This window comes from Typopeltis vanoorti, chromosome 15, assembly GCF_054136105.1.
Source record: "Typopeltis vanoorti isolate ZY-2024b chromosome 15, IOZ_Tvanoo_1.0, whole genome shotgun sequence".
In the NCBI taxonomy this organism is placed as follows: Eukaryota; Metazoa; Arthropoda; class Arachnida; order Uropygi; family Thelyphonidae; genus Typopeltis; species Typopeltis vanoorti.
This window is the reverse complement of record NC_143563.1, coordinates 31551496-31572853: the sequence shown is the minus strand read 5'-3', so window position 1 is coordinate 31572853 and position 21358 is coordinate 31551496. Positions and strand designations below refer to the sequence as shown.

Genomic DNA, 21358 nt, shown 5'->3' with positions numbered 1-21358 from the left:
ATGACGAGTATGGATTAGATAGAGAAACAGGCCTATCTTGTTATTATACAGCAATGATTATCAAACCAATTGTGAAATCCTCTTTATAAAAAAGAACAATTATTTCTTGCAAAGGACTGGTTTTTACAAAACAAAAATAAAGAAACTTATAGCAATTATGTCAAAGTGGCATTGAGAAACCTTCTTTTCTTTCAAAAGAATGAAACTGAGTTCAAAATGATTTGATTTCATTTGATTCACTTCAAATTCAATTGAGCCACTCAATTTCGTTATTGAGATTTATCAACTAAGTAGCAGTAATTACTGCAATGGTCAAGGAATAAAATTCAAAAGTGTTCATTTCTTTGCATTCATTCAATCAATTTCATTCTGCTGTGTAATTACCAATGGCATCGCATGCCCATTTCGGTTGGAAGTGCTGTTGTTGCTTATGCAGCCCGCACTACAAAATCCACGTCTGTTTGACCACATGACTGCATTTTTATTGATGTATGAAAGTTTTAAGAGTGTATAGCACATCAGTGCTCATCTTAATTGGTGCAATGCAATGCAATTAATTGTAGAATAACTTTGAATATTTTAATTTATCGATTAATTGTAACCAAATCTGCACAGAGTGGGAGAGAATGTGTTTGTTTTAAGATACTGTATATTCAAAAACAATAATGACGGAGAATACAATATTTAATTGGTATATTTGAATTACTCAAAGGTGTAAAATTCAGTAGAGGAGGACAAAGCTTACCTCCTTCGTCTACAATACTGTTTCCCATTGTAATTATGAACACAAAAAAAAGTGATAAATTTATCAAAAATAACTTGAATACTTGACTATTATTATATATAAAAACTTTTCTACCATGTCAGTTCACACTCGCAAAACAGATGAAACTCATAAAACAAAAACAGCAACTAATGACAAATGACAACATTCAATTGGATTGGTTGACACAATAACCAACCACAGCATCTAGGTGCTATTGTCTCAGAGTTCACCTCAGCCTCACCTTCTGAGCGGTTTAAAACTACTAGAATGCTAAGAATTTGACCCGATGTGCCATCTGCACATTTTCAAAGGGCTCAAAGGTGTATGTATTTTGAATGCACACCCAGCTATTAATGCAAATGTGATGCAATGTTCACGCTTCGAAAGTGTCCTCTGTTGTGTCTACTGCGTTTACTTTTAGGAATCACATGGTCTGGAAACAATTAGGGAAATCTTTAATGGGAATAAATGCAAAAATATAATATCGGTAATATTGCTATTCAGTGGATGAGCAGTGCACACCTGGAATATTCGCCCCGATACTTACAGTTCACAGATCTTATGTTACATATGATTAGAAAGCAAAAAGAAATCTTAGACAAAATTTGTGTGTGTATATATATGTGTGTAAATCATGTGCTTCCAAGTGCAAATTTTCCACATCATACATATGGCTAATTTTGTATATATAGGTACACTACCAATTTTCCGGCACCCTTGGTTCCAGAGCCTTGCCAGATTAGCTGTTTTACTGGCCCAACAGAGGTCATGTAATAATAATTCACCAGTACACTTATTGCCCATTAAGTGTATTTCTCAGATGTCTATAAAATCCTATGGACTGCTAGAAACTTAAATATTAAATGTACTTTTAATGTGAATTAAGTAATCAAATGAAATACATTAGTATAAATGATGCAGTGTAAGTGATTATGAACTTGTGCTTGTTCTTGACATCACTGCTGCTACCACTGTGAACTGGCCCTTGCTTAGAAGCCTGGCTAGAGTGAAAAAAAAAAAAAAAGCTACGAATTACTAAAAATCAAGACATCACTATCAAGCACAGATGTAAATAATTAGCATGCGCATAAGCAATGTCATCTGTGGCAGTTCAGTGATCTTGTAGGGTGGTCATAATAATTTTGAGTTTCATAATTTTATCTGGAACTAAAAATTGGTGGTGTGTGTGCGCATATATACATATACAGGGTGTTTGGGATAAATTTGACAGTTTCGTAAGGAAAAAGAAAATCTTCTTTGTATCTATTAAATTTAATGAATTGACAAAAAAACATTACAGGCAGAGTTAATTACAATACTATCAACAAGATTTACTCAAAATAACCACCATTAGCATCGATCACAGCTTCAATTCTGCTTCGGAACCTCGAACAAGCTGATGCTACAGTCTCCCTGGGAAGGGCCGCAAAAACTGTTTTAATTTTATCCATTAACTGGGCTTTTGTATTACTGGAAGTGCGATTGGTGTCTTTTTCAACTGCGCCCCATACAAAATAATCCATGGGGTTAAGGTCTGGGGAGTTTGGAGGCCAAACATTTGGACTGGTGAAGTCGTAGAAATTTTCAGACAACCATTTTTGACTTTTCCCAGAGGTGTGGCAAGGGGCCGAATCCTGCTGCCATACATACGGCCTACCATTGGCTACCCTTGTTATCCAGGGCTTGACTACAGTTAGCAACTCCACGAACAAAGCCCGAATTCCAATGCCAGGGTTCTTCAACACCTGTTCCTGCAGATTTGCGAGGAATTCTGCTGTACGAACGCAATCAGATCGTCTGCTAGGGATCTTTCTTCTTGCTACATCCTCGTAGTCACCATTGCAAGTCTCTAGTTCATGCCTGATTGTTTTTACTGTATTCAGGGAGCATTGGGCAGCAGTCGTAATATCCTTATTTTGATGGCGGGCACGAATCATCATGATACAAGTTATTCTCTTCCATGATTCAGGTGGGTTCCAGCTATCCATCCTTTCTGACATCTTGTATATGAATGAAGAAGGGTCCAAACTTTTAAATGAAGAGAAGTGTGTGTTAATACATGTAACTTACGGAAAAATATAATTAATTATAAATATGTCAAATTTATCCCGAACACCCTGTATATTACATATTTTGCATTAGAAAATTTTTTTTATTTATTTACCTATGTTAATCACTGAGTTTACTTATAAATATTTTTTGTTTAATATCATTAAGTATATATAAATCAGTGTCCATAATTTGACTAACAGGTAGTGATGTGAATGGTGTTTTCCACATTAACTTTTAAATCATCTCCAGAGCATTAGCTGCATTCAGTGTGCAAGCTTGAATAATATGCCATGTGACTAAGGTTAGAGTAAACCTTAGTTACATGCTTGTATAGCTTGTATGCATTAATATGCTGTAAATGGTAATTTTAGAATTTTATTTTGCCAAGCTATGTTGCTAATTTATGTACCATCACCAAAAGCTGAGTCCATGGCTATCAATCACCACAGAGGCATCAAGGTGAGAATGTAGCAGACAACTGTTGACTCATGATTCTAAATCCAAACATGATTCCCCAAATAGAGTGAATTCAGCTATGATTCACAAATTGGATGCACTATGTAAGAGTGAATACAGTCTGTGAGTTTGACAATGGAGTCAAACTTACAGACTGCACGTGGCCTATCAGTAGCATCTGAATGATTGTTCTTTTATATTTATTTGCTCAGTGCATAATTAGAAATGAAAAATTTAGCTGTGGTCTATAGATTCTCCCAAAACACATAAAAGAACTCAACAGGTGTTTCAGAAATGCTGCCCAGAGTCTGGGATCTCCTAAATCTTAAGCATTGTGACTTATAATTTACTTACTTTTTTACAGGCTTCTCCACTTGTCAGCAGCTAGGACATCTTTTATTCACTGGTGCCAAGCCTTCCTGTCCATTCACAGGTTGTCATTCAAATTCTTTTCCCTTACTGCCAAGTTTCTTGAGGCTTCCCACATTCTTTTACTGGAGGAGACCAATCAAATAATTTTTTGTGGCCATCTTATATCTGGCATCCTTCTGACGTGACCACACCACCGTGAAGTCTTTCCTTTTACCACAGAATCTAGATGGTGCATTTCTTCTCTGATGATTTCATTCCAAATTCACTGGATCTTAGAGATATTACAACTCCTTCTTAGGCCATCCATTTCTACTACACATAGCCTGACATTGTGTTAATGACCATCCTTCACCACCATATAACAAAATACTTTCAGTAATGATACTTCCTTGTTTTTTCATGTATACTTCTCAACTCCACTTATAATTTTTTTTTGTTCATTAAAAAAAAAAAAAAAATAGAAATGATCCCAGTAGTAGTTTAATTTCTGAAATGGTTTGAAAATAGACTGCCATAAAAAAAAAAAAAAAAAAAAAGAAAACAAAATAAAAACTATTGAGCAATAAGATCAATAAATTATGCAACAAAAACATTAAAATTGCAGATAATAAAATGAGTGGTTTTCAATAGAACTTCCAACTAAATTAACCATGGTGGAAGTTAAGCTCACCATATCTTCTTCAATTATAACACCTGGCATTGTCAGCTGGTCTTTATTTGGAAAATAAAATCCAGGTTGTGAAGTGACTATTGAAACCAGAACTTCACGGGTCTTCTCAGAAGGAATCCAAGCTTCATATCTCTGGCACAACTCATTAGAGCTTAATGATTTAAAGAAAGATGTTTCAGATGAAGAATGAGATACATTTGTAGGAATTGTTTCATTGGAGACTGTCGTCTCATGTGCCGAAGGATGACGAGATGGGGTTCCATATTCTGCATTATTTGGTGCAAGACCTGCTAATGCATCAAAGAATGCTTTACCTTCTTTGTCACCTCCTCCTTTATCTTCTATAAAGAAGTGGCATACACTTGGTTGCTCTTCTGTCACAAGGACCTCTTTGCTTGATTCATCTGAAATTACAAAATACAGATTGACTAGGAAATAGATTATAAGATCATGAGTTCATGATGACCATTTAGTATGAAAATATACTTTTTTTTTTTTTAAATGCAATGAAAAAAAGTTGCATTATTTACAATTCATACTGCACATAATTACAATCATTACTGTTATCAAATGCACACTCATTATAATAAAATACTGAAAAGTTGACCATAGCATCAATACTTTCTAAAAGAAGTCACTACAGCAAACTTCATAATAATAAACTATTCATAATAATAATAAACTTCATAATAAACTATTCTTTTGGTCTCTAAGAGTTGCCTATAGTGAAAGTTGACTGAAAATTAAAAAGAATTTTGATTAATTGAAATGCTATAAAGTGCTCCAGAAGTTGTGATACCTTTTAACTTATTTAAAAAATGTTACTATTCCAGTAATATTTTTTCTTTGATTTATTCTTGCAGCTTAAAAAAGTAGTTTCTGTACTAATACTAATGGAATCTCTTTACTATGATCACTGGTACAAATTTTGCTACAATTAATTCACATGGAATCTTATATCACCTGCCTGAACACAAAAAGATATGCAAAAAATCAAGCAGCTAATAACATGCATTTCAAGTTTCACATAAAAGCTTCTAGACAAACTCCCGTCTTATGCCGTTATTCTGCCTTTTTATACCACTCCTAAATTTCATAAGGAAGGCTGTTCCAAAGAACAAGATGAAGGAAGAATGAACACAGAAGAGGAAAAGCAAAGTTCAATGGTTTGCAGATGTTGGGCCACTTCTTACGTTAGAACAGGATTAGTGGAAGTGAAGGAATGATAAACACTAGTTCAGTGGAACAACATCCATGGAAGTACTGTATCTGTAAAAAACATAAGGTAGAAATAGACTGCCCATGTGGTACAGATGAAGTGAGGTTGTGAAAGAGAAATCTCCAATTAGCCAAGCAGCACTCTTCTGGACAGCATCCAAAATTTTTAATAAAGGATTTTTGTGTACCACCTCAAACATAATTTTATGTCATTACTTTTCTCTATATTATACCTTGTTCTACCTCTAAATAGCTCGTTTTCTAATCTACTGTTGTGCCTTTAAAATATTAATTCACTACTATTTCCTTTTCGGATGTTGGCAAAATTTATTTTTATGCTGTGCCAGCCAATATCCTATAACAGAAGAGACTCTTGTTCAGGGAAATAATTCTAAATTCTAAGGGGATACACACAATTATTAATCTTACGCTAGCACAGTGCAGATTCAGTTAGCAGTCGTGACCTGAATCTCACTTAAGCAATAATATCCAATTCCTTCCCGCCAAAAGGTTCTATTTCATAAGTGGTGGTTTGAATTCATAATCAGGCATAAACTCAGGTATAAGGTACAAAACATGTTTATTGGAAAAGCATAAAACATTTACAGTTAAGAAAATTCAAATACTCAATAGAACAAAACTCACTCTAAGTTAAGGTTCATACTAAATCACAACAATGAATTTGAGTAAGCTAAATCCTTCAATTACGAAAGGATAAGATTAAGTGTAAGCATAACACTACTAGGCAATAATTCCTTTCACAAGTTATTCACAGAAAACGCATTGAACACTTTCATTAATACTCTATCAATAACTATTTTACAATTTCTTACTTTCTTTTTCTTGTTAATACACTTGGTATTTAAAGTACACATTACTATTATCCAGATAAGTATTTTCAGTAAGCATTGTATATAGTTTATACTCTGTTATACAATGATAAGTAGAATCATGACATTCTAAGCTTATCAGGGTATAACATATAAAGCTATCAAAAGTAAATGGCAGAAGTATTTTATTTTTCAAAACCACTTTCTGGTAGAGTTTTTTACATGTTTAACCAATTTTCAGAGAAAAAATATCAACAGCCAATGATAATTATATCCATTAATATGAATATACACATGTGCATTATAACAAAAAATTTCCAAAGCAAAACTATAATATATTTAATCTACCTTTTAGATGTCCTTCTGTGTCTTTTTCACTTCTTTCTAGATTTAATTTATCTATTTCAACATTTAATTCATCAGCAGTTGCTTTCTCTTGACTTGACGCGCTATCTGTTATCTGTACCATAGATGAACTAAAATTACTTATACTACTCTGATCCATAGATATATCTAATGTACTCTTCATCATGGAACTACCCACTGAAAGGGAATCAAAGATACTTTTCCCATTAGGATCAGAAGCTATATGAGAAGGGTCAGCAGGCACACTAAAATATCTATTAAATGTATATTTCACTTCATCTTCTTCTTCTTCTTCATATGCACTAACCTGAAACAAGCAAAATAATAAAAATACATTTAGCGTGGTTTAATTATTTTAGCTTACATTTTCAAACACAGTGATTCCTCAGTTTTTAATAAAGAAAAGGGCTTGCAAAATTACAAACCTCTGAGCTGTCTTGGTTAAACTAATGCTAAACTTGGTAGGACATAAATAAAAGTGATGTACAAATCATGCAGGAGAATTTGAACATACTAATATTGTAGGTAAGAAGTGATGGTTGCGAAGTTCAATGTTGCAAAGCACAAGATGGAATTTGAGGTGATGGGAAAGGAGTAGAAAATCAAAAGACATACTGCAAAACTGAGGGAAATAGCACAAAGGATCACTCAAATGTTGAAAGACACAGACAAGTAGAAATAAAGATGTCACTGTCCCTCTTCATAAGACTGATGCAACCACATCTAATGCTTAGCTATAGTCACCTCCATTTTGTGGAATGACAAGTGGTGGAAAGGATTCAGAGGATGATGATTAATATGGTGATGTCTAGAATATTCACTATGAGTACAGATTGAATACTTATAGAGTATAAAATTTAGCCAAAAGGCTAAAAAGAAAAGAAATAAAGGATGGAAATATATAAGTCATCACAAGAGAGTTTTACAGGATCAATATAGAATTTTTTTAATACATAGCAGGAGCAGAAAGAACAAGTGATCACCGAAAGCTGAGTGACAATGTGGTTAGAAAGAGAGGACTAAACTTTTTTTTTTTTTTTAATTGAGATTAGTGTATGCATAGAATGGGTTGCTGGGAAAATTTGTAAGTGCAGTATCAGTAAACGAGTTTAAAGAGAGGTATGCAGGTACTGGCTGAATAATTGCTAGTGTAGGGTTTCCACAATTGGTCAGGATTTAGAGAGATATTCCAGGATAATGAGGATGTTGATTATCATCATCATGATAATCATCACAATATTATAAATAATAAAAAATAATTTCACAAGCCTGCAGCAATTATGTTAGACATCAAGAAAGTCAGGAATTCGATCCAAAAAGGCATAACTCAGACAAGAAAACAATTACATTGATAGTAATTGACTATTTTTAACTAATGGTTAAACATCACATTATATATTATAGAAGCAATCCTTTTGCTATTTTCATGCTCTATGATGCTTCTCAGCACATATTCCCTGATTAGAATTTTATTAGAACTCTATAAAGCAGCATGAAATGCAAATACAGTTATATAAATTAACCATATGCAGTAGAACTTCAATTGTGTGCAGACATCAAAATGTAAGCTGAATTCCACAAGTGAAGAAGAGGACACAACATAGGCCAGGAGAGTGACTAGTGACTGAAAATTGACAACAGAATAACCAATGTTGATATCGTGCATAGCTAGCTGAATAAATTTATAGGGAACAAGAGGGAAATTTGCCAATATGCTAAATTAGGAGTATACAAGAGAGTTTTCAAAGCAGTTAAAGCACTTGATCAAAGACTAGACCACAGGTATGAGGTTTCTGAGAAAAATTAGTGGAGTGAACCGATGGCCTCAATGGCAGAATCAGATTAAAAATGAAGATAATTAGAAATGAACTTGACTTATTAGCATTCAAGAATGTGTCAGCAGAACTAAGGTGGTATGGCCACTTAAATAGAATGGATGAGGAAAGGTTAGAAGGAAGGCAAAACTGGAATATGAGAAGAGATTGGCCCTAAGATCCAAAGAAAATCCTAGGGAATTTTTTTTAGCTGTGGCCAGACGGAGGAGAAATGATTGTGGAAGAATGACATTGTGGGATAAAAATGGGAATAGAGTGACTGATGCAGAGGGCATCACGGAATTGTTCAATGAACACTTTATTGGTGTATTTCATCCTGGAGGAGTAAATCTTAATTACTAGTGGGAGAGGGCAGGTTCGAGGTGCCCAGGGAATGGAAGGAAGGTAAGATAGTGCCATTGCATAAGGGTGGTAGCAGACTGGAAGTGTCTAATTATAGGCCAGTTTGTGTGTCATCAGTAGTTGTTAAGATCTTGGAGAAATTAGTTAGGGACCGTATACAACATTGGGCAGATGAGGATAATGTTACCTGTGAGAGTCAACATGGATTTGTGAGGGGTGCTCTTGTTTTAGTAATATGCTAGTCTTTTATAATAAAGTTACAAGAGCAGTAGATGAAGGAAAGACATATAGTGCAATTTTCTTGGATTTAGCGAAGGCATTTGACAGGGTGCCACATGATAAGCTGATATTTCAGTTGCAGCACATGGGTTTGGATGTCAAGTTGGTATGGTGTATGGTGGGGCAGTTTCAAGGAGGCAGAGGGTTACAAGTGGGGTCCCAAAGGGCTCAATACTGAGACCTATATTGTTTAACCTTTATATCAATGATATTGTCAGTGGATTGCAGGGGAAATTCAGTTGTTTGCAGATGATGTGAAGCTGGGAAGGGTTATTAGTAATATTGCAGATGTGGTAGTCATGCAAGAGGATTTGAATAAGCTAGACAGATGGACAAATGAATGGGGGTGTCAGTTTAATGCAGGTTTGGGACACATCGATGGGATGCTGCATACTCTATTGGAGGAGATATACTGGAGGAAGTAGAGGAGACAAGAGATCTGGGATTGATGATTGATAGAAACCTGAAATTCAAGGGACATATTGCAAAGGTGGTGAAGGTAACACAGAGAATTGCTGCAATAATGAGAAGGACGCTGACCTGCAGAGATAAAAGAGTTATTATTCCATTGTATCAGACCACACTTAGACTATTGTTCTCAGATTTGGTCTCCAGGATTTGAAGAGGATAAATTAACTGTGGAAAGGGTACAAAGGTGGATAACAAAGACAGCTTCAGGTGTACAATGTTTTGTTATGAGGATCGTCTGAGAGAATGTGGACTGCAGAGTTTGGTGGATAGAAGAAGGAGAGATGATATGATTGAGACTTTTAAACTGTTGAGAGGTGGTTACAGGGTTGACACTGGGGAGTTCTTTCACTTGGTTGAACAGTGGGAAGGAGTGATGACAAGGAGCCCATCCCTGGAAGTTACGAAAGGAAACTGTGAGCAAGAGGATGAGGAGTGGTTTTTTGCATAGAGGGTGGTTGAACCGTGGAATGCATTGCCTGATAGAGTAGTGAGAGCGAGAACAGTCAATGAGTTTAAGGAGTGGTATGATAGACTGTGTTTCTTAGGGGGGGGGCCTCCCCTCGATGAGTCTTGATAGACTTGTTTCCTAGGAAGGACCTCCCACGAGAGTCTTTTGACTCCTTGGAGGCCTAAATAATAATAATAATAATAATTACTTAAATTTGGGGGTATTAAATCCCACATAGTTTTAAAACTGAATAAGAAATTCAAAGATTGGAATTAGAAAGTTTCTTGCCGAATATAGTAAACTATAAAGTATCGGCGAATACTTATCGTGAGCTAATGCAAGTGACCCTAGTACGTAGTACAATACCGGACGACTCGTTGCAAAGGTGGGGAAAGTTCAGATCGCTATTCTTAGGTATTTTCCATAATGTAAAAACACATTTCCTAGGAAATGTATGCTGTTATTACATTATGGAGGGAGGTCACTACCCAGACCAGTTTCAGCCTTTTTTGAGGCTTCATCAGTGAGTAGCTAGACCTAATACCAAAGTGTATAGTGAAAAGAACTTATATACTCTGCGAACGAGTTCTCCAAACAGGTGCAACCATTAAGTTAATTAAGTATAAAGAGCTAATAAGCTTCATTTCGGCAATGAAAACATTACTTAAATTTAGGGGATATTAAATCCCACATAGTTTTAAAACCTAGTACGTAGTACAATACCGGATGACTCATTGCAAAGGTGGGGAAAGTTCAGATCGCTATTCTTAGGTATTTTCCATAATGTAATGTAAAAACACATTTCCTAGGAAATTTATGCTGTAATGTATGTGGTCTTCCTCCCATCCCAGAGCACAATTATTAAAAATTTTGTTAGATATATAATTTTTTACATATACAGTGAACTCCATTATCCAAAGCTTGGGAAATGACATCTTCAGATGGTGGAGTTTTCACATATCAAAAGAGGTGCCTAGAATGGTGCTTTTCTTTAATGCACAAGTGTCTGCTAAAATTGCACCATTGTGTACTTGTCATGTGAATTTCATTATCAAACTACTAGTGCTCTTAGTTGCATCATGAATTTAAAATAATAATAATAAAAAAAAAACTTAATTTATAATGCATACAGAAAACTAAATTATGGATTAAAAAAAGACACCTCAACTGTACCTTTGTTTATATTGTATATTTTAAGAGATAATTACAACATATTAATGATAATAAATTTAATTAATATTTCTGATATTCCAGCAAAGTCAAATTGCCATCATCATGGAATATAGTACAAACTGATATGTGCATGTATATTTTGTGAGTTCAACAAACTTCATCATTGGCCTGTAGAGTAAGATAGGCTGAGAGGAAATAAAGATAGAGTGCATAGTGGTAGGGAAGGTAAAAGAGGCCTCAGTTGACCTGTTTTAGCTGTTTGCCCCTCAGGGGCGCTTCTAAAACGGTCGTTGATTTTTCACTTTAAAAAAAAAAAGGAAAAATCCTAAAAAGGAAACATGTAACAAAACAAAGAGAGAATAAATTTGGAGAAGGAAGGATCTGGCCCGAGTGATGCAGCTCACAAGGAACTGCACCGCCTTGCTGTAAGCCTTCGCTGCTCAGGTTCTCAGGTCCTCCCCCACCTGTGGGAGCTAAAAACCAGTGAAGCTGAGTACAGAAATCCACAAGGTGGTTACTGTTCCTTTCTTTTGTTGTGGGCTGTTATGATTCTTTTAGACACCTCACTTCCCTTGGCCATGTCTAGTTTGCAGAGCTATGTAGAACGCCGAAGCTGCCTCCTCGTCTATATCCAGGGCTACCTCTACTTGCTTAGGGGTGATTTTGCTGATGTCATCAACGAAGAGGTCACCCCATTTTGCACTGATGATGTCGGGTCCATATTTCCCTGTGAGGAGGAGTTCAGGTTCTCCTACTTTATCTATCGCCTCTTTAAACTTTTTTGCCACCACGGGCATACCTCTAAGGAGATGTTTTAGAGTCTCCCCTGCTTTTGCATGAGGGACTTCTGGGTGTTCGGTTTCAGATACTTTTGCTGTTTTGAGATTTGTCAGCTCTTCTTCCTGCGGACTTAATGGCCGTTTGGAAGTTTTGGTGTTCGTCTCCATCTCTACTTCAGCTTCTTCTACTGTATCGGAATTGGCGATGTCTATATTGGCAGTGGTAGCTCCGCTTTCGTTCGTGGGAGTTACCATGATGGTTTCTGTATTATCAGTCTCTTCTGTTGGGATCGTATTGCTGGTCTCTGCAATTCTGGTAGGTTTCCCTCCCTTACAGGACCTTTTCGTTGTCTTAGACATGGCGGCATGATCAGGAGTGGCCTCAAGAGGCGGAAACTCTTCCTGTGTTGTGACCTTTTCATTACTTGGTTTTGTTGCTGATGTGATTGCACCACCCATCCTCTCTGCGAGGGTTCTGGATGGGCAGGTGTCGACTCTGTGGTCAGTGACCCCACATTTCAAACAAGCTGCCTCACATTTTTCTTGGTTGTGGCCAATTTTTAGGCAGTTCTTGCATTTTATGCGAGGGCAGTCTGCCCCAAGATGATTGAAGGCACCACCCATCCTCTCTGTGAGGGTTCTGGATGGGCAGGTGTCGACTCTGTGGTCAGTGACCCCACATTTCAAACAAGCTGCCTCACATTTTTCTTGGTTGTGGCCAATTTTTAGGCAGTTCTTGCATTTTATGCGAGGGCAGTCTGCCCCAAGATGATTGAAGGCACCACATCTAAAGCATTGCTTTTTGACGCCTGGGTAATTTACCATTACCCGGGCAGATCCTACGAGGACAAAGTTAGGAACTTCGGTCCTCATTTCAAGAGAGATGGTTACCTCCCCTGACTTCCACTCAGGATTGTCGGCATCATTGTGAACCTGGATTTCCCGTACAACTCCCCACTTAGAGAATACGCTATGAATTATATCGTTGTTCTCTGCATATTCTAGGGGAAATCGTGGTATCTTAAGGGTTCTCAGGATGCTCCCAACCATGAAGGGAGATACTTTTACTTTACCACAGTCAAACCCTTGGAGAAGCTTTTCTCTGGTCTCCATATTTTTGGTCACTACCTGGTATCTTCCTCCCCCATAAGGGGTAAATCCAAAAATGTTCTCTGCGCCGACGCAGTCTATGATGGCTTTCGCCATCGCTCTTGCCAGTATTGTGGCGTCAACCTCAATGCCGAGGGTACGCACATGCGGCAGAATGGAGGGCATGATCAGATGGGGGGAGCCTAACTATTCCCACCACCGGACTGGGGAAATATCAAGTGTTTGATATTTCCCCAGTCCGGGGTTTACGAAGTTCTGTAAATTTCCGGTTATATATTGTGAAACCCGATGGGACTCGTACCAATATTAACAGTTTAGAACAGAAACTATACACTTTATCTAAGCCAAACGGCCGAGAAGCGATTCCAGCAAAGTCAAATTGCCATCATCATGGAATATAGTACAAACTGATATGTGCATGTAGCAGTACTACACTAGGTAAGTGAGGTTGAAGCATGGCAACCAAAAGTAGGCCTTAAGTTCCTAAATAGTGTCCCCTGTGGGTTTAAATGGGTGTTCTTGGTTATTAGAATGAAGTTTTGAGAAGTGCTTACCAAATTTGAGGCAGTTTCATGCAACCAAATATGTTGGGATTTGGACAGTTTCTTAAGTCTGAGACAAATCCTAGAAAGTCTTGTATTTATATATGCTTATGGGGAGTAAGGTGGCCTTTTTCCAGCATATCCTGTGGTGGATGTCCAAAGCCCGAGTGATCCTGAGTGGCTATAATGTTAAAACCAGATGTAGTCCTTCTGCTCAGCGATTCTGATGTTGGTTGTCCTGCCAGTTTGGCCATAGTAGGATAGTTAACATCTGCAAGGTGCCTGGTAAATGCCTGGAAGGTCTCTAGGTACTGCAGTTGATTTTTGGTGGAGCAAATAAGGGATTCCAATTTTTTATGTGGTCTGCAAGTGGTTACAAGGTTCTTATAAAACCTTCCCCCTCCTCCCAATCAAGAACAGACTTCTGTTCTGGAAAAGGGAAGGTGGTTTTGGGATTTTAATATTTTTTGGATTTTATGGGGAACATAGCAGCCACTGGCTAAGAATGGATTATGAATGTGGTCAAGTTCAGTGGTGAAGACATTGTTATCAGAACTAATTCCTTGTTAACAGAGTTTTTATAATCCATACTGCTGAGAGGGCAGGGGTAACTGTTGGTGAATGTATTTACCTATGTGAGTGTGTGCAGGTTTTCTGTAAACAGAGAATGCGAAGGATCCATCAGGTTGGCATGTAACTAATGTATCTAGGAAGGAGGAGGAGACTCGTTTTCTTTTACTAAGTTAAACTGGATGCTAGGATGTTAGTTGTTTAGATGTGTCGAAAAGGTGTTGAGAGCATCCAAATCATGCCCAAATGGAGAATACAGCACCTACATAGCATAGTCAAACAGTGAATCTGTGTGGAGCAGGGTTTCAGTCTTTCTCTTCAGAGGGCTCCACATCTGTTTTTATTTCATTAAGACACTACAGAAACAGATATCCTAGAAGTTTTGTTCATTTCTGTAATATAAAGCTTGCAAATAAAATCCAGCATCAGAACTACAGATTAGATTTCAGTCAGCTGACAAAGAATGTTAAAAAAAAAAAAAAAAAAAAAAAAAAAACAGCAGGTGAAATGCTGATACTTTAGCATTAGATGCAAAGTTTGAAAATAAAAAAAATGCAGATGTGTAATACCAATGAGAAAAGTCCACCTCAGCTGCTTTTAAATGGACGGTAACTGACTGAAAGCATTAGATGGAAGCTTACTTAAGAGGCCTTTGTAACCCTCTCATCCCCCTCTCCAAAAAAAACCAATGCCTTCAAGACATCAAGGGCAATTCCTTAAGTTTTTACAAACATATCCATGGAATTTGACCACACGCAGCTGATTTAAACAATACTGCTATTGATGAACAGTGGAAAAATTCATACTGGTGATCACTCTAGTTGAGTAGTTTCTGGAACTGTTAATAGCATCCAGAATTGAAGAAGTGGTATCCAGGACAATGACACATTTTGGCACCAACACCAGACAAGAACTCCTTTCATTCTGGTGAAAAATTACACGATGGGATGATTGCTATTGTGGAATCGTAAGAGGTAATTAGACATCATCATCAGTGCAAGAAACGAAGGAGGTCAGAAATGACTGACTTTTCTTACGATAATGGTGCAACAGAATTGTGGATGCACACAAGGAGAAAGATTGGTCAGACAGAGTTGCAGCCAACAGTTCTATGGATCAAAAAACAAGACTAGCAATTCAAGTTTCTTGCCATTTCAAAATCAGTTGAAATTTAGTCTCAAAACTGAAAGATCTAAACATACATTTCTGCATTTCATGGACCTTCAAGCACATGTACACTTTGAGCTGGTTCCAGAAGGGTGCATATCATGAATACCAACTCCTATTCTCATTAACTAGTCTGAGTATATGCTGTTCTGCATGAGCATTACCTATCAGTGGTCAATTTAAAGTGAGTGAACTTCCATCAAAAAATCTGTCAGACCACATATAGAATTTCTGATATAAGAAAAATTCAGAGCTGGTGATGGAGCCTCTCTCACATCCAGAATCCGGTTCAGACTTAATGCCACATGATTATCACTATTTCTAAAGACTCACTTCTTGTGTTGACAGAACCTTGCCAACAAGTGAATCTGTGTCTAATATCATGGAGGAATAACATTCCTTGCAGAGAAAGAAAACTCAAGACCACAGAAAACAGTTGTTTAAATTTTGTTCAGTAATATTTTTCAACTAAAATTTTATAAAATATAAAAGTTTATATTTTATAAAATAAATATAAAATTTTATATATTTTATAAAATATTTTATAAAATATATTAATAAAAATTTTAAAAATTGTAAAAACTTCTGGGTTACCTCAGTAACTTGATTTTGTCACATACAATTAAAAAGTTTTGATTCATTCATGTGATCACCAAGTTTCATATATTAGTATAATGATCGCAGAAAATTATCAAACGGTAAATATTTTTCCTTACCTTATTTACATTAGGTAAAGATGTTGTTATTGACTGTTCACCTGTCACACATGAACTAACAGGTTCTGCAGATGATGTAGCATTCTCCTGATCAATAACGTTTTCTAGACTGTGAAACTCTGGAATATTTACATAAACTTGTTTTGTTGGTGTAATCTGCTTATTTTCAGTACTTGGACTTTCACTCACAAAGAGAGATTTCTGCACTATAAGATTAGTTTGACTTTCTTCTGGTGCATCAAGAGAAACTGTTTCCATGTTCCCAAAAACAGATAAAGGATCCATAAGATTGTTTTTAACTTTGATATGACTAGAATAATAGACACTATTAAACTTTTATTTTGTCATGTTTCTAATGCTATCTCCACTGTTCAATATTAGAGTGTCTTTTCAGTATAATAAGCATTATCGTACTTAGCAGTAAGCTCTTTCTATAAAAAAAAAAGTAATAAATTAATCATCAACAAAATAATACAATATGTAAATTCATATTTACATAATATTTAAATTAATCATTATATATTTTAATTAATTCAGAACACACACTATTATTATCCCAGACCTCCAGGGTTAAATACTCAGTCATACACACAGCTCATCATACCATGCCTTAACATTGAAATTCTCTGCAGACACTACATTCTCAGACAATGCATTCCAATCATTCATCACTCTGCATGCAAAAAACCTGTTTCTCGCTCCTTTGTTCACACCCTCTTGATAATTTCCAGATGATCTCGTTCTCTCCCATCTCCCACCATTCTATGAAACACCTCTTCAATGTTAATCTTATAAGAACCTTTTACCAACTTATATGTCTGAATCATATCGCTCCTCCTATCTACATTATATCTTCTCAATCTTCCGTCATACTCAACGTTCCCGAGATCAGAAATCATCTTAGTCAATTTCCTCCAGACCATTTCCAGTATCTCTTCATCCTTTTGAAAACCAGGTGATCAAATCTGTGCACAGTAGTCCATATGCAACCTAATCAAGACCTTATACAATGGAACTAGAATCTCCTTACTTCTATTAGTAGGCATCCTCTGCATTACTGCCAGAATTCATTTCACCATCCTTACAATTTCAGCAATCTCTCCTCTATTAGCTCACCATCCAACATCACCTCCAGATCTCTTATTTCCTCCATCTCTTCCAATATATCTCCACCAAGTGTATAAATATATATATATATATATATACTCCACATCCCATCATTGTTTTTCAAATTTTAAAACCTTTTGCACTGCAACACTGAACTGGCATCCCCGTTCCCATGCCTGTTCACTCAAAAGCCTTCTTGTAAAACCACATCTGCTCTATTCCTCAAAGTTCTCCCAACCTTGCATTATCTGCTAACCACTGAATATCCCATTCAAACTTTTCTCAATATTATTAACATAGAGATTAAACAGCAATGACACCAAAACAGACCTTGAGTCACACCACTAGTGACTTTTCTGTTCTGGAATATTGCTCCCCTACCTTACACTTTTTGTACACAACTTACTAATACCTATCAGATAGTCAATCTCCAAGTCAGTGCATTAATCTAATATCCAACATGATTCCTTCTAATTTAACTATTAACTTGGCAGTCTATCAAAAGCCTTTGCAAAATCTAAGTATACTACATTAGACAAGGGGGATGTATCCATCTTCTTTGTCCAATGCACCTGTCACCTTATAGGTGTTAGATTACTAAAACATGACCTTCCTATGGAATATCCATGCTGTCCATTGTTGTCAATCCAATTCTGGATCCTGATTCTCACTAATCTCTTCAACACTTCATCTGTCACACAGACCCATAATTCGAAGCTTGAGTTCTGTTACCTCCCTTATGATATCAGAAATGAGATATTAAGGAGGGAGACAAGGCATCAGAGTGGTTCCAGAAATAGAGAAAGTGCTGATAAAAGAATAGGCAGGATTTAGACCAGGAAGATCATGCACTGGACAAGTATTAAACTATAACACGGTTTATTGAGGATGGCTTTGAAAGGGGGATTAGCAACAGGAGCTGTATTCATAGATTTGACAGTAGCATATGAACACACTAAATCTTAGAAAGCTTATAGTCAAAATTTACAGCAAAAACAGCTATCAGTTACTGGAGATATTCAGATTGCTGATGTTCAGCAGGAGATTCTTTGTTGATTTTCAAAGAAAAAAGAGCAGATGGTTTATCCAGAAAAATGGTCTACCTGAGGGAAGTGTGCTATTTCCCTTCCTCTTCAATATATATACTAATGACCAACCTATAAACCCTTGGTCAAGAACCTTCTTATATGCAGATGACCGAGCAATAGCTTATCAAGCAAAATCCTTTGATGACATTGAGTAGTAGCTCAGACAAGAACTAGAAACCATTACAGTTTACTATAAGGAAAACCAACTGAAGCCAAATCCCATTAAAACTAAAATGTGTCTTTTCCATCTAAATAATAGGGAGGTGAGGAGAGAGTTGAATATAGAATGGAATGGTGTGAAATTGGTCAATAATCCAAATACAAGTTATCTAGGTGTTACACTGGATAGGACCTTAAATTATAAACGACACATAAAGACAGCAACTAAAACTCAAACACGTAATAATATTCTGCGCTAATTAATATCATCTTGGTGGGGTGCAAATCCACAAGCACTGTGCACCTCTGCACTGGCACTCTGCTTTTCGACAGCTGAGTATACTAGAACTGTCTGGGAAAGATCGCACGTAAAATTATTGATAAGGTTCTTAATGGAACATGTTGGCACATTACTGGCTACCTTAAGCCTACAAAAATTGACCATCTATACTCACTGTCTAGTATTGCACCTCCTCACATCAGAAGGACTTCACAGAGTAGATATGAGCAGAAACAACAAATAAATAATGAACGGCATCCTTTGTATGGACATGTTGCAGTACATAAGAGGCTAAGATCACTCAGTGGAACCATTGGTTGATTCCCTAAAAGCTACAAGGTCAACAATGTGGCAAGAACCAATCTCCAGAGGATCTGAACTTAAACAAATCTCTTCCTCCCAGCTTACATCTAGACTAGTAAAGATGGAAGACACTGAATAGACTTTGTTCTGGAATGGGCAGATCAAAGCGGAATATGGCCAGATGGGGCTACACAGACAATGACAGCTGCTCTTGTGGTGAAACACAAACCATGGATCATCTGCAATGCTGCCTAATAGACATGAATAATATATGTACCCAAGAAGATTTAATGCAGTGTAATGAAACAGCTTTAAAGTATATTAGTCACTGGATGAGTGAAATTTATTATTACATAACACCTCCAGGGAAAGACTCATCAAGGGAGGGCACCTACTCTACAACTCTATCTCCACCAACCACAACTACCTTCATCATCTACACCAACGGCATCTACCGCTGACCATCACAACTAGTATTTTCACAGACAATCACAAACATCCATGCCCACAGCGGGATTCAAATCCTCAGCCTTTTGGCTGGAGAGCAGATATGCTAACCACTCGGCCAACCAGGCCGCCCAATGTCTATTTCTTCAAATATATGCTTTTAATCATTTATATGTATGCCATTACATTTTCTGTAGTTCACACACAAAATAAATGAAATAAATAAATAAACCTCCCTTATGAAGTGGTACAATTTTACCTTTCTTCCACTCCATTAGAACTTGATGCAATGTAAGCCTCATATTCAATACGTATGTCGAGGCGTCAAGTTTACTCAATTTCACATGTACATCTTGCTCACCCATTGTCAGTCACAAACATTGCATGCTCTCACATTCACAAGGATGAAATACTTATGAACTGCTCACTTATATCAAAACTATATCCTTAGCAGTGGTTATTCTAATACCGTTTTCTCCAATCAATACCATCTTATCATAGTAATTATTTTTTCTGCTGGCTATATATCAAAAGAACTCACTAGAATTTTTTTTTTTTTTTTGTCTTCAACTAACCACTGCTCATACAACACTATTGTTACTCTTACCGAGTCACCCTCTTTGCCCGTTCTTTGTACTCCTCATGGAACCGATTATTACCACTCATCTTACGATGCCTTGTATTGCATGCTTTTCTGCATTTCTCTGTTTGTGTTGCATACTTAATCTCTTCATTCATCCATTTCACACATACATTTAACCTTCTGACCCTTGGAATACTTTCAGACATTGCTTCTACTAGATAGTTTTTGAATAACACCCAAGCAGCAATGAACTTCCCACCCAACTCATTTCATGCTACAGTTGCAAGCTGTCTCCTGAGTTTTTCATAATAACCAGCCTTGTAAGTTCCATATATATTCTTTCCTTACATGGCTAACAACCACCCAAGTAATCACTTCATGGTCATCCTCACCAACCAGACAGGGATTTCACACCTCATTTATGATGAGATCCTCTGATAAGAAGACCAAATCCAAGACCCTTCATCCTTACATACCCTCTGTTACATACTGCCTGCAATAGATGTCCTCTCAAAACTTGAGAAATTTATTTTCTTCACTGTTGGTTGCCATTTCGTCATCCCAATCTATATTGTCATAATTAAAAAAAAAAAAAAATCGCCCACAACGATCACACTTTTTCTATTTGCTTGGCTAATCTTATATATTTCATAGTCACTACCCTCCACATAACCAGGTGTATAGCAACAGACTAAATATTTCATTCTATTCACCTTTATCTCACATGATACTGCCTTAAAATCACTGCCACTACTTCACTCTTCTTGCATGGGCATAACTTCTTTTCTATCATCAACAGTACTCCACCTCCCTTTTTACCTTTTCTATCTTCACAAAAAAACATCATACTCTTCTATCTCTATTTCTGTCAGGATGTCATCCTCATACAAAATTTCAGTAATTGCAATTTTATGGGTAGACAGACTCAGTCAATGCAACAATTATACATCAATTCTCTTCATTTCACTCCTTATTCGCTTCATCTCTTGCCTCATCTTCACCAACTTGACTTTCAAATCTTGTATAATTTTTTTGCTATCATTCTATCTTAGTCAGTCGCACATGCTTTTTTGACATCAGCTCCTCTCATCTCATCATTAATTGTAATCTGTTTTCCACCATCATTCTTGCACTTTCTTATCATCAACTGCATTATTTTCTTTGCCATCAGTTTCACATGCTGCTTTTTTAATATTCACACAATCTTCTGCGACATCCATCTAACTGAC

General features: G+C 36.6%; 1 protein-coding gene and 1 pseudogene across 4 annotated transcripts in view; both read right to left on the bottom strand.

The window, feature by feature from the left end:
• The window catches only part of LOC150098567 (trafficking protein particle complex subunit 12), a 164878-nt gene that overhangs the window by 88843 nt on the left and 54677 nt on the right, over positions 1-21358 (bottom strand). For all 4 annotated transcript variants that reach the window (XM_090405061.1, XM_090405062.1, XM_090405063.1 and 1 more), the window contains 3 exons: positions 16163-16593; positions 6713-7037; positions 4317-4720 (listed from right to left, as the gene is read on the bottom strand). In XM_090405061.1, the coding sequence (XP_090261187.1) occupies positions 4317-4720; positions 6713-7037; positions 16163-16447 (1014 nt within the window). In that variant the 5' untranslated portion in view covers positions 16448-16593. The remainder of the gene's footprint in view (positions 1-4316; positions 4721-6712; positions 7038-16162; positions 16594-21358) is intronic.
• On the bottom strand, positions 13365-13531 carry LOC150098569 (U2 spliceosomal RNA; annotated as a pseudogene).